The sequence below is a fragment of the Anas platyrhynchos genome, chromosome 5, assembly GCF_047663525.1.
Source record: "Anas platyrhynchos isolate ZD024472 breed Pekin duck chromosome 5, IASCAAS_PekinDuck_T2T, whole genome shotgun sequence".
In the NCBI taxonomy this organism is placed as follows: domain Eukaryota; kingdom Metazoa; phylum Chordata; class Aves; order Anseriformes; family Anatidae; genus Anas; species Anas platyrhynchos.
Genome location: NC_092591.1, coordinates 7,991,909 through 8,006,364, shown reverse-complemented (window position 1 = coordinate 8,006,364; position 14,456 = coordinate 7,991,909). Strand labels below are relative to the sequence as shown.

At 40.7% G+C, this 14,456-nt stretch overlaps 1 protein-coding gene across 6 annotated transcripts in view; it reads right to left on the bottom strand.

Annotated features, from left to right (window-relative positions):
* BRF1 (BRF1 general transcription factor IIIB subunit) overlaps window positions 1-14,456 on the bottom strand; it is a 174,091-nt gene that overhangs the window by 113,285 nt on the left and 46,350 nt on the right. For 5 of the 6 annotated variants that reach the window (XM_021274541.4, XM_072038213.1, XM_038179446.2 and 2 more), the window contains one exon: window positions 12,631-12,804. In XM_021274541.4, the coding sequence (XP_021130216.1) occupies window positions 12,631-12,724 (94 nt within the window). In that variant the 5' untranslated portion in view covers window positions 12,725-12,804. Of the gene's footprint in view, window positions 1-8,805; window positions 8,828-12,630; window positions 12,805-14,456 lie in introns of those variants that run through there. The other variant, XM_072038215.1, reaches the window with a different exon arrangement.

Genomic DNA, 14,456 nt, shown 5'->3' with positions numbered 1-14,456 from the left:
AAGCCCAGCTCGCAGACAGTTACTCCAGGCACCCCTCGGGGCCAAGCTGTCTTCACTCAGAAGGAGACGCCAAGGCAGAAGGCACCGCAGGCAGGTCTGCAATGCCATCACGCTGGGGAAGCAGTCAGTGCACCAGGAGGGAGGTCATTATAAAAGCCAAGTTCAGAGGAACCTTTGCGACTTGGAGAACAGGGCTGGCAGGCACTGCATCTGCCTTTCAATTCAAGAAGTCTCCTGCCTGAGGCACATCAACCCCTTGCTACAGTGCAGGTGGGGACTGACCGGCTCTGAACAGCTCACAGAAAAGGAGCTGGAGGTCCCCGTGGACAAGGGGAGCAGGAGTAAGCAGCACGCTCTTCCATCAAGAAAGACCAAGCACTGTCTTTACCTCACGATGGTGTGCAGACAAGACTGAGCCAGATTCTTCTTGGACACGGTGACAGAACAAAAGGCAACTGATGCAAGTTGCAGCAAGGCAAAGTCTGATTAGATACTAGGAAGAAAAATATTTACCATGAAGCGAGCAAAACACTGCAATACACAGTCCAGAGAGAGTAGGATATGTCCGTCATTAGAGACGACCAAAACTCAGCTTGAGCAGGGCTTCAGTGATCTAATGAGGATGTGAGTGGAGAATTGGAGCAGATGATCTCCAGAGGCCCCCTCCAATCTAAATTATTCTGTGATCCTACAGAGAGCACAGGCATTGTCTCTTCTGCATTTTCTAAGTTTCAAATACATTGCCTATGTAAGCATTTCCCTGTATGCATCCCACCATCTCTGTCTGCTAGGAAACTGATGGAAAAATCTCTATTTTCTCTTCCCTTCCACCCTAGAGCCCTCTGAATACTTTGGAGGGAGGGATTCTTGTGAACAAATACTTTTTTCAAGCAATATTTTTTACAGCTTCTGTTTTTGACACTGTCCTCTGCTTCTGGATGCTGCAACTCCTCAGCCAACATTCTTGGCTCCTGATCATGCTCCCAACTTTTCCAGTTGCAACAGTAGGAAAGTGACTTGCTTACAGCTCCACTGGGAGGGCTGCCAACATTATCAGCAAAAAAACAAGGACTGGAGCACCCTTGTTTCATCACTGAATGACTTCAAGAAACAGCTGAAACGATGAAGCCATCAGTTCCAGGACTGGGGAATGAATAGAGTAGCAACCAATGCTTGAGGTTTTTTCTTTGCCACAGCAGAAGTCTAGATTCTAGGTGGAAGATAACAAGCAGAGATGGATAAATATAATACTGAAAGTATACAAAAGTATTTTTCAGCTGAGAAAGTGTTATCTGAATATGCACTGGAAGTAATTATTGGCAATGAACTAGGTCCTCCAGATGCGGTAAGAATGCAGTGATTTGGGAGTCCCTAAGAAACAGCAGCACAGATGTAGTCCATCTGTTGCATTCCCTAGAAGACTAATCCTTTAAGGACCAGAAATTGTCAAGTAGAAAAGAAAATTTAACTTAGATCCTGCAGAAGGTAATGGCACTCACATGGGAAATCCAAACTTTCAACTCCAGATAAGTACAGAATAGGATGTTCTCCAGTGTCAGGTACCAACTGAGACCCAGCAGCTGAAAACTCCATATGTTTCTTCAAAAAACTTCCTCGGTAATAACTTACAATTATTTTATAACTTTTCCCTCAGCTCCCTGAAGATGAAGGATGGCCCACTGGTAATTTCAACAGCACATTTCAAATGGAAATATTCTCAGCGCAGACTGCCCAGCCCTTTTGCCCAATAGGAAAAGTCACAGAAAAGAGCATCTACAGCCTCACAACCTTTGGAGCTGAACAGGCAGAACTTCATTACTCTGAAGGCATGGCTTCATTAGGGAGAAAATAAATAAAGTGTGTTCTTAATGCAAGTTTGCTAAAAGGGGACAAAATCCTTGCAAAGTAAGGACACGGTGGTAATTTCTCACAAACCAGCGCATTCAGGCAACGTCTCAAATTTTCTGCAGTCTAACCTGAACCATCAGCTCTTTGTTTGTCCCACAATGGGGCCACACAGTACAGTACCTGAAGTGACAATAACAACGTTGTTTCCTCTTGGAAACTGCAAGGCCAAAAGGCTCTCTACAAGCACAATAAAAAGTTAAAAGGACCAATTACAGAATGAAAAAAAAACACCACCACAATGGCAGAACATATAAAGGTGAGAAAATCTCCTGACAATAAGACAGAGGCAATTTCTGGAGTGTTTTTGTTTGTTGTTTTTTTTTTTTTTTTTTTAATATATTGTAATATATTTGCGTATTTCAGTCAGTACATGTCACATTGCTGAATATGCCTTTTTAATGCCTAATTTTCTCACCATATTATTTTTTCAGCTTACACACTTAAAAGGTTTTCTCCTCTTTCAAAACTTGCTTTTCATCATTAGTAATTTGTATGCGGTATGAGAAATTATATTATAGATACATTTACCATTCCTCCCTGCTTATCAATACAAAGAGAATTTGAAGAGCACTGATTTCTACTGTCTAGGAATAAAATCTTATTTTTGGCAGACAAGATGCTCCACCATTGAAGAAACAGTTATATATCTCCATTTAAAAACACAGATTAGCAAATCTCATAGCACTTTACCAACACATGCAGTCAAAACATTACTGATACTACTGTGTTTCTCCCAAACTGGAAGGATGTTGAAAACTTAAATGATTCACTTACAGCTGATCTAAAGACGAGAGCTCTGCAATTTATGTTTTATTGTCAAATGTTTAAAGGATCAAGTCTAAATAAAATACACAATACACTAGCTTCAAAGCACACATTATCTTCAACATCTTATTTCCAATTAGCAAGTCAAAATAAAGAAGGCATGGGGAACATTTGGCTTCAAATGCAGAGCTTGGAAGAAATCAAGATTTTGGTTGTTTTGGGTCTCATTTAAGACTCCCGTTTTCCCCAAACTGCTGAAACTGAGTAATATGGAAAAATTCTCTCTCTCTCAAGGGGGAAAATAGCAGCTATACCACCATGTGACTGGGTATTACATCATTCAGTCTTACAACAATACTGAGCCAATCTGGCAGTTAAATTTAGAAGATATTCTCTTTCTCCTTTGAGGAAGGACATGGACTTGCCATAAAGGGAGGCTAATAATGAGAATGTTAGGAAAGGCTCAGCTCAGAGTTATACTTGCCATATTACAAAATGCTAGAAATCCTTGATTGCATTTCCAGTATGAAGTTTGCGTATGAAGATTACAGCATGCAAACAAAATCCTAGTGACAAACATCTGAAGAAATAAGAGAACTCTTGAAGAGCTTTTTTGTTTGTTTGTTTTACTATTTTTTAAAAGGCTTATACTTTATTAGGATCTAAGAAATCATTCTCAGGACTACTTCCAAGATAGAAGGAAAGACCAGTATGAAAATGACTTGTGCTTTTCCAAAACAAATTCAAAAGGTAACACTGTTTCTCTGATACACCTTTACTTTATTCTTAAAACATTAAGAAGTGAAAGACAAAAAAAAAAAAAAGTGTAAGACTTAAGAGGATGATGAAAGTAGAAACAGTTTTAGAAGACCTCAAGTTAAAGCAGTATTTGCAGACAGCGAGCATATTAGCGCTTATAGCTTTCAATTCCGTGGATTTTATTTACCCTATTTTGTATTACCTATCTTAATTAAACTATTTAAGAATATGAATTTGCCTGCTAAGGCATCATTCTTACTGCATTAAAATGCAAATATACAGTCTTCAAAATGATTTTAATGGAAGAGAGCATTTAATTTTCTAATTGATTTCCAAAGTATTAAAATGCAGAAATCATTAGCGATGGCTACAATCAGGAATATTTTTCAGCGAATGCATCAAAAGCATTAACAGTAATTGATCGTGTTTGCTACCAGGATTTATTTAGACAAAGCATCAGGTAACATTTTTTTCTTTCTCCTTTCAAAAAAAAAAAAAGGGGAAGGTGGGGGTGCAGAGAAGGAAGAGGAAGCTTCTCCTCCACATCCCTCACCACATCCAGCATATCCTCTGACAAAAGCAATAACGTGCTGTACAATGACTGGCCACACCACACCACTTTGTATTTAGCTAGTGTTTGCAACGTATTAACTCCCATCAGGGCAAAACACTCCCCATTTATAATGCTGCTTTTGCTGACATCAGCAGCAGAATTCAGATGCAGGGAGAAACTTCTGAATTAAGCAGAGCCAACCCAGTCATTTCCTCTTTTAAACAAGCTTTAAGAGATTGTTAAATATTTATTTTCACAACCATGCAAGGACTGCTGAAGGTCAAAGACATCAGAGGTGGGATCCCCTTCCTTATCGCCCCTCCTTTGTATTTGTTTCACTTGAAGGAGGCCCCTCTGCCATCACATTTCTCTCCCCTCATCCATCACCCCCTCTATCCACCCAGAACTCGCCCTGCCTTCCCTCACCTCATTAGCTCCTGGGGCTCTGCCACCGTGTTTCAAAGCCTCACCCCCGCTCTGTGCTGCTGGTATCTCAGGGCTGCAGTCCCCAGTATTTGCACCCCACTACTGCCAATGCCTCCACAGCTTTCCTGTTCTTGTTTCTTTCCTCATTTTACCTCCAGCACAGGAATGTCTCATCAGTTCGGAAACCCCAAACTGGAAGCCACTTACTAAGAGGGCAGACAATGCAATGAATTTAAGCAGACCGTTATTGCATGCATAAAAAATCTGGCACAGGTTCTTCTGCTTAAGTATTTTTGTGCTACACAAGGCCCGAGACAGTGACAGAGCACGGGGCTGCCAAACAATAAGCATTTGTTCTACCTGCCCCTAACACGACTCAAACCCACAGCAACAAAGGCTTCAGTGGGCCTAATCCAGAAGTTTTCAGAGCAAAGCTTGTTCCTTCCTTCCCAAGAGGGACAATGACAGCTGGCTGTGTCCCAGCACGGACAGGTATGATGGGCAAGGGCAAAGTACCTGCAAAAAATTAAAAACAATCTAGGTGCAACAGCTCTACTGTGAGCAAAAGCTCTGTTTTTAGCAGTCACATCCATCAGTGTGCTTGGAGAAAGAACTGCCTAGAGACAGACTTGAAACACTCTGCTCTGTAAAGCAGAGAAAAAAAAAAAAAAAAAAAGGACTTCTGCAGTCAAATTTCAGAAGAGGATTATTTTGACCTTTACTGCTCAAAATTTCACTTGAATGGGAAAAACAGAAATAGCAAAACTATCAAAAACTGCCTAATCTGTAATCTTTATAGGCCATCTTGTGACCCTGTCCCCCCCCTCTGTCTCTGCAGACGCTTTGTTTAACGCTGCATTATGGAAAAGTTGACAATTTGAGCCACCTGCTGGGTGCCAGCATCCTGAGGGGAAAAAGTTGGTCACTCTTCCACACAGAAGCTGTGAGAATTTTGACACCGCATTTGATGAGAGCAGGACCAGGTGTCCCCCGCACCCGCCAGCCCCAGAGGTCAAACAACTTTTCTATCCTGCGTTAGTAGCAAGTTCATAAAAGAGCAGATTTTCAGAGTGTGCAGTTCTTAAACAAAACGTTAGCCTCAATACACACAGACATGCAAAATTACAGTCCTCCTGCTTCTTCTGGATGATATATTTAGAAATCCTATTAGCTGGAGAGATCAACATTCTTATCTGAATTTCCAGGATGCTGTAACATGCAAAATTAGAGCAGCTCTCTTAAGTGGGTCAATTATCACTACTGCACTTACAGCAGCTTTTCCCCTCCCTCCCCGCAGCATCCATAACGGGCATTAAGCAGGAGAATTGAAACAGCAAGATGGTGAGTTGACACACTCCACAATGTAAAGCTCCCTTCCCTTCTTATATTCCCAAAACCTTAAAGGAACAAAGAAAATCACCCAAGTACTGAATCTCCACTTTAAAATCATGGTGTTCCTCTGGGAAGCTTCAGTAACTTTCGGAGGCAGGACACCCTGGGGGATAACGCTGTTCGCTGGTCACACTCCCTATTTTCCTGCCACTTCTGAGTCATACCCAAGTGAAGTTTTTGGCTCTTTTTTTTTTTTTTTGTCCCTGAGGGACAAGAGGAGAAGCTGAGGGCCACTTACTACCTCCCCAGCCCTGTTTCTCTGGGGCAAAGCCACTCCACCAGTCTGAAAGGCTTCAGGTCATTTTCTTCTTGAGCTAATTCTCATTAAGAGACACTGCAAACCACCAGATACACGTGGAATAAAAAACTGTGCATTAAATGCAAGTACCCAGCAACATCTTAGATACTACAAAGACATTCACAGGGGACTGACACGAATGGCACAAGGCCTAAGGGAAACACAGGCTCTTCTGCCTGGCAAGATACCTTTGAGTGAGGCAGCTCCGACTGCCCTAACAACTCCAGCAGCGCAGGGCAGCACCAGGAGCAGCCCCTGCAGTGTGGGGATGAGAATGGAGCTGGCTCACCTGGAAGATGGAGGACTGGCCCCAGATGACTGCAGGTGGACAATGCTTTTCAAACAAGCACCCATATGCAATAGCTAGAGCAGTGGCCACAGATTTTCCTCCCAAAACAGAGTTAATCTCTCAATAGCATTTTGTATGGGTTCAGATTCATGACAAAACCGGAGAGAGAACAAGCCTGCATACGGCATCAAATGAGCACATGAAAGGAAAACGTGTCCATCCTTCCCATCAATGAGCAACATAAAACATCCTCTCAGAAGTGTACTTGCATCTCTCTCTATGGCAAAAAAAAAGTGTGAGGCAGTACTGTCAAGTGAAAAAATATGACTTCCCTTCAATACACGGAAAAGGAGACTGGATATGCTGGCTTCAGGTCATGAGTCCTGCTGTTGAAATCCAGCAGTCCCAACCCTGGCTGGAGGGAAGGGTTGGAAAGGCTGGAGAACCAGAGGAGAAAACAGAGAAACAGGTGCTGTTTAGAAACAGCACCTCTTCAATTTAGCTGAAACTAAATTTCTGTTGCTATACAGGTCTTCTTCATTACAACTCTAGCACTTTCACCTATGGTATCAAAAAGGAATCACACAAGCCACACACTACAAAATACATGAGCTCTTTGGAAACAGATGCAACTAATATGGGACAACAAGAGCTGCACTGTATTTAACGTGACAAGTTTTCATTAACAGGGTGAGACTCTCCCAATTAAAATCCAGCCACAAAAAAAGCTTGCCAATTTTAAAACTTCATTCTGAAGCGAAGTGGACAAGGCTATTCTAAGACTAATTCTAGCACCTTTCTAGGAAGTAAGACCACAGCATCTTTTACCACAAAAATAGTCTAGTGAAATGAAGCCGTTTGCTTTGGTAAATATTACATGCATTTTTAACTATACAATTTAAAATCAGTTTTTAATACCTTATGCCTTTGTCAAATTCAACACTTGGGCAAACCACATTTTGACCGCAATCATATTTAATCAAGAGGTCAGTGACTAAGAAGACTGTCCATAAGCAAAGAGAAATAGAAACTATTTTTATTAACTTCCCTAACTAGAGCTCTGAAATTTTGTTGATTAAAGAAAATCTCATTTCAAAAGTTAACTTTTTAATTGGGAACATTAGGGCCTGCTGGCTTCCAGGAAGCTTAGCAGAGGTCAACAGATTGCTGGAGATCTAATTTTTCATTTCTAATAAAGAAGGAAGTCTTGCCCTTTTCCTTGCTAAGATGGACCTTGAAGTGTTAGCAGGGGAACAAAGATGTATCCATCAAAGGCTCTCATGGTGAGGCTGCACAAAGCCTCCCATGACAGTATGGAAGCCAACAGAACCTGACACTGCTCTAAAGGAAATTAGCTGAACACCTCTTGCAAAATCCAAAAAGGAAGAAAGGTTCAGTGGCTAGTGCCTAATCCAGGAGAAAAGAAACCAATTCCTTGCTCCATCTCAGATTTTCTGGGTAACTTTGAATGTGTCACTTAGCTTCGGTTCTGCACCTGGAAAATGAAGATAAATACTCTCAACTTCCCTTACTGTGACATGAAAATAAACACATTAAACCGGGAGGCATTCAAATAGCTTGGCAATAGAGTGCAAGTACTGCAGACAAATAGGAAATAACAAAGTACTGCCCCATTCAGTGAAGCGATGCCCAGGTTTTTTTCCCAAATCCTTGCCTGCTGGCATCCTGCATTGCCTCTGTGATCCTACCTCAAACAAAAGGGTGGCTCGGGGGCAGAGGAAGCAGGGGAGGAAAAGTGCCTGACACTTTCTAACCCAGCACAAGTTTACACACAAGCAACCAAGGCACCAAACTTTCTCCTGTCAGCCTTAGACTCCCAACGCTTACATTTAAGAGGTGTTTTTCTTCAATGTTTGGCAGAAAGGCTCTCCATGAACAATCCAGAGAAAAGGTCTCATTTGGCTACCCTGCACTGACCATGGGAGGAGCCCACATCTTTCCTCTGACTACAAAACACCGCTGAAGCCACCTGAATAACATGGACATCAAGCTGAGAAGGCTGCCCAGGGGGAAAAACCTGCCCTGAACTTACCTCTGCAGGCAAACACTGGGATATTTACACAAGATAGCTGGTGAGGGAACTTTGTGAGGACTCCTCTCATGTGGAAAAGGTTTTATTTACTAAGGTCTAGTATGACAGGATTTGGTTTACAGCTAAGGGTGCATTTTCCAAAGAGCATCAAAGGGGAAAAAAAAGGGAAAAAAAAGGTGGTGATGGAGATAAAACGTATTTACCATGCAAAATGTTACTCATAAAAAGCCCAGGTGGCAGCGTTGGAAAATATTACAAACAGAACTGTGGACAGTCGTACAGTTTTTATCGCAGATGCATACAGCAAAAAGGATCACAAACAAAATGAAATGTGCCTCGATTTAAACAAACCGATATCCCACCTGGAAAGCCCTAGCCAGCCTCCCATTGTTTCTGGGTGACCCCGGGGCAGCCGCAGCCTGCGGCCCGGCCTGAAGCCACTCCAAGCGCGGCCTGGCGCTTCCCAACTTCTCCCTCCGGGAACAGCAGGATCAGCGAAAGAGCCCTTTGTTTCCATTCAAACATATGTAGGGGTGGAAAAGCTGTTCAAAACATTAAAGAGAAACAACTGAGGACTGTTACTATTCCAAGAAACAAATTACCAGCCCTAGCCGGCAGTGCCCTGAGCGCTCGCAGTGCCAGCTGAAGTCAGATGTCGCTGGAAGTGCTCAGAGCTGCTCAGCCCCAGCAGACCCGATGGTTTAAAACCAGTAACCCCTCCATACAGGTTTTTATTTTTTTCTTTTTCTCTGACACTGCTTACACAGACACATTTTACAAAGAGAATAATAAATTAAAGCTTTGATAGGTAGCTCGCCCAAAGGATGAAACCCCTCCCAGATCCAGCTAATGGCTAGCGAGCCGTCTTCCTTTGGAGCATTACCACTGACAAGAAACATAAACAAGGTAAAGGAAAAGCCGTGTCAAAGTTACTGCACTGTGGGTTTCTGTGTCAAATAAGCTAAAAGCCATAAACTGATGTAAAATGAACTCAGATCTCAGATGAAGTGTTAATCTTTCCAAAGAACTGCAAATAAAAGCTGTACTTGTAATCATTTTTGAAGCTGAAAAAAATAGTTCTATAACTTAAAGAAAACAAACTTATTTGTATTACGTGAGTATTTTGCATTTTGCTATTAATTAAACAACACATAAGAAACAAGGAGAACTTAATGTTTTTCTGTTTCAGACTGAGGTTATTCAGGCATAATTCTGACTGCACCAGCAGACTTGGCTAGAGTTTTCCTCACATTTTCACAGAGGCTGGCTGGCAACACATACATTATGAAAAAAAGAATAAGCAGATATCCACGTAAGATTAATACATTCCATTCCCTCAAACTGAGTTCAATGCAGACAATTAAATCCTGTTCTCCCTCTCCAAATGCTTCCCACTCCTTTGGTCCTGCCACTGGTGAGTGCACACCACCATTTCGCATCACTTCAGCCCCTGGCTATATTTGAGTGTAACTCCCCGGGACACATACATACTTTGCTCCTTCTGCCATCATATATATATTTATTTTAAATGCATTGTCTTCCATTTCAAAGGCTAATCTCTTCCCATCGATCCTCTCTTGCCTCTATGACTCCAGTCACTCCACTCACACAGGCCACCCAAAACCAAGGCATTATCTTTAAGCTCCAAAAACGCTGCTCTTTGCATCTTCTTCCATGTTATCTCTTTCCTCTAAAATATGTTCAAAGTCTTTAGCTTCCTTTTCTAAACTTCTCCCAAATAATTTCTTCATAAGAGTTCTACATCCAACACAATGACAATGAACATTTTAAAGTCTGTAAATCTTCTTAGCAATGTTATATAAATCTAAAAGTGTTACAAATACTGTATATATTTTGTACATCACATTTCTTCTCTTTACGTGCTATCCTCTACTGATTTCTCCACAAGACCAAAACCAATTGCAGGCTTATTACCCTGAACATGCATCTTTGTTCTTGCTAAAGCATCTCACCACTTTGCCATTCTCTATACCTGCTCTTGGTCTTTCTTGCTGTGGGAGCAGGTCTGCCTCCTATAGCACTTCTGTATATTGACAGATCTAGGCTGGAAATAAATATAACACACTGATAATGACCATCATAATTAATCTGTGGAGATGCGAATGTATTTTAATTTCAAAGGCCAGCAGTATGTACCTGTCTCTCCCAGGTTTTCAAGCTTCTAATGAAAGGATAAGAAACCAGAAAAGCAATATATGATTCAATGTTCAGAATCTGTAATCTGTGATTTGTTTTTGCACTACACTGGCCTTGAAACACTTTAAAACAAAATCGAGAAAAACAAACCAGCAGAACACAGGCAGAACCTGAACTCACTCTCCCAAAGGATCACAGTTACATTCTTAATATCAACAACAAAATGAAGTTTGATTTCAAAAAAAAATCAGCACTAAAGGAACTGAGCCATAGAGTCACGCACTATCACATCTTGATTACCAGGTCACACAGTAACCAAGCAGGTAAAGATGGAGTTTTGGGGGATATTAATATAAAAATACAGAGCCTATATTTGTAGTCTTATTCATAACATATTTCTACCGTTTTATATGCAAGATTACATAGGAAGTGACCTATTTTTTAACAAAAAAGGTGGAAAAATTAATTTAGGTATTTTTAAGTGTTGACCAGACCAGTATGTCTTGCACATTACTGAGACAGAAGCTGAAATACTTAAAAAAAAAAAAAAAAAAAAAAAAAAAAAGTATATGTCAGACAAAAACAGAATTGTTGTTTGTTTGTTAGAAGAGTTAGACATACTTGTTGCACAGATAGCTGCTGCATTACAATGTACCTACTTGCCTATTACAGCTCTTAGTGTTCCAAATACTTTTATCACTGCCAATTAGGAAAAATGGATTTGTATATTATGGTTAGGCTATGATTTAGTAATATCAGATAATGACTATAAATATAGAAATGTGATATGGGCATAAAAAAGTGGCAATGCTTCTAATTGAACACTGTCTTTACAGTAACAGAGTTATACCATTCAAAAGTTTGCACAAGATACATTAGAAAAGATTAGTGTAATAGGCAAGCCCTATTTTAAATTCCATTATTCCTGCAAAAATGTTTGTTTTTTAACATATAAACACGATGACTACATTACCAGAAAACACAAGTTTTAAGATAAAGATAGATCTCAAAAGTAAAAATAACTCAGATCCTAAAAGGAAAGATAAGCTGTTCAACTGCTAAAAGAAATATAGAATGAAAACAAGCAATCTAGAAAAAACATCAAATAGAATACTGATGATATGCACAAACTGCTTTAAAGCAGAAAAGGACAGCTAAAATAATACAGAAGTAATTGCTTGTATTCTCTTGGGTTCATGATACTAAACTCCAAATTGCAGTTACTGCAACACAACATAAAAAACATATATAAAGCAAATAAATTGGAATACCCATCAGTATTTAAGTTTATAGGGATTTAAAAGAATATTTACAAAACAAAAATATTGACGCCTAGAGCAATGAGTACTCACTTGCAACTCTAACCCGTGCCATCTCCAGCCATTGACTTCCTGCATGATCTTTAAGCAAATTTCAGAATTTATCAAATGTCTTTTCCCCCCAACTTCAATCATGTTACTGTCCTTCCCACAAGCATTAAAAGAAAGATATCCAAGTATCTTGTTGGAAAACCCAGTGGAATTAAGATCTGGTTTTTAATGCTGACAGTGCACAAGGCTTGGGGTTAATTTTCAGTTGGTTTACTTTTTGTTTTTCCTTAATAATAAAAAAAAAACCACCCTAGCAAAGCACAAGAAAAAAACAGCTTTACATTAGAAGAAAACGTTGAGAAACAAGAAATTAAGTTACTAAGGGTATGCAGACATAAATTTATGGATCCTTGAAAATAATACTACGTATTGTCTATTTAGAAAGGGAAGAATTTTACTTGCACCACAGGAAAATATCCTACTCACTTCATTATACAAAACCAACAGTCATAAAATTAGGTCCTAAACACTTACCTTTTCAATTTTTTATTTTTTAATGATCTAGCTGATCTTTTTTTTTTTTTTTAAATGATCTTAACTTGCTAAAAGTATGTTTTTTATTGTCACTGCTTGAACAGTGAACTTTTTGCCCTCCATCATAGGTGTGTTACCTAGGGGACCGAGTGATAACTCTCAGATTGCACAAGCGTGAAAGGATACGAGGAGTTCCTTCTGTTCTGCACACCAGGTAGAGACATGCAGCAATTACATGGGTCATCTTTCTCCCCCGGGTTAGGTGCTTGCTCACAGCCATCTTGAAAAAATTAAAGGCGGTATCCAGACAGTGTTGATTCAGTTGAAGCTGGTTTCCCAAGTGGTGAATCTGCCGTTTTCCTAGAAAAATTAACAAGGAAAAATAAATTCTTAATAACTTCGTAACTGAAGTGCTTTTCAGGGTAGGGTTTGAATACAAAACCAAGAGGGTGGATTTTGGATTTCATCTCTGTATTAAATACAAAAGTTAGAACACAGCAATGGATCAAGTTCCAGGGAGCTACATCATTGGTGGGCCAAAAAAAAAAAAAAAGAAGCCTGGATTTGCACTCCTAAACCGAAATGTATTCAAGCTATGAGCCCTAGAAAATGAAGTTGCAAAGATCATTCCAAGAGAGGATCAAAAACATTTTCCTCAGAAGGAAAGATTACACTCCCCTCCCCAAACACAGTTTGAAAATTGGCACTACAGAGCTCAGCTTTTGAAAGCATCAGATCACGTCAGATTTGATGTTAGCGTGCAAACAAATGAGACATTTTGCTTCATCTCTCCAAGAGCTGATGAAGTTTGCAGTTCCGCTGACCACAGCCTAAGCCCATAAGGAAAGGGACTGCTCTGAGAGCCCGTCTGTGATCACCACTGATAGGGAGGCACTTCCTTCCTCCAAACACTTTCACAGCAGTGCCTTCATTTAAGGCTTGGCTGCCAGACTGCGGAGACTCGTTTGTGGCTCCAGGAAAACAAATGGGCCTTCACCCTTAAACAAAATAATAATAATTAAAAAAAGAGTGCTTCGGATGATTCATTGCAGGAAGCAGTACAGCTGCTAAGACAGATGTGGAAAGCAAGATTCAGTCCATTCTCACAAGTCCAGCTACAAAAAAGCGCACCGAAAAGACAGCTTAAGAAAAAAGATGGGGGGAAGTCATGAGGAAAACAGTACTGAAGTTCCTCACCATAAAGGGGTCAGACAGCACATCAAGAAAAATCCTTTAATTCAACGTGCTGGACAGATGTTTCCAGTATGCATATTTACAGGAAACACTCATCTGTTCCCTTCAGAGATGTCAGAAGCAGCTTTGCTGTAGCGGGCACAAAGCTTGCGTGTGCCTCAGCAACCCTTCCTGCAGAAAGTGATGGTGACTGCACAACACTTACCCCAAAAACGCCTGCAAACACTGCACTTCTTAATTTTATGCAAATTTCCTACATAATCATCACTAATAACATGGTAAAATGGTTAACCTCTGAACAACCTTCTGCTGACAGCGCTGGCTCAACTTGGCTTTAATAAAGAGTGACTCCAGAAACCCACCAGGGCCGGAAAAACTCTGGACAAACAGAAGTTACAGCAAAGCTACTGCTCCTGCTCTCTGTAGGGATGGCAAATGGAGGAGATCTCGGTGGTGAGCACACAGTCACTTGGGGCAATCGGGTACAACACATTTGGATGAAGAAGTAATGACAGGAAGGATACGTCACCTTCCACAGGAGGTACTGGGACAATAAGCTACCCAAGGGTATTCCAAAGCCCATTAAGTGAATTGCTTTTCCATTAACATCAGCAGGCACTGGACTGGTGGCTTTGATGCCTTAGAGTCTCAAATACAAACACATCTCCCCACAATTAAGACACTACCTAGTGCTCTTCCTCCCCGAGTTTTATTTCGCATTTGACGACGTGTGCTCTGAAGCAGGCTCTGGGTTTCTACAACCCTCAGTGAGCAGAGGCCAGTGGGGATCAGCGAGGCTAGAAAAGGTGCCTCCTATC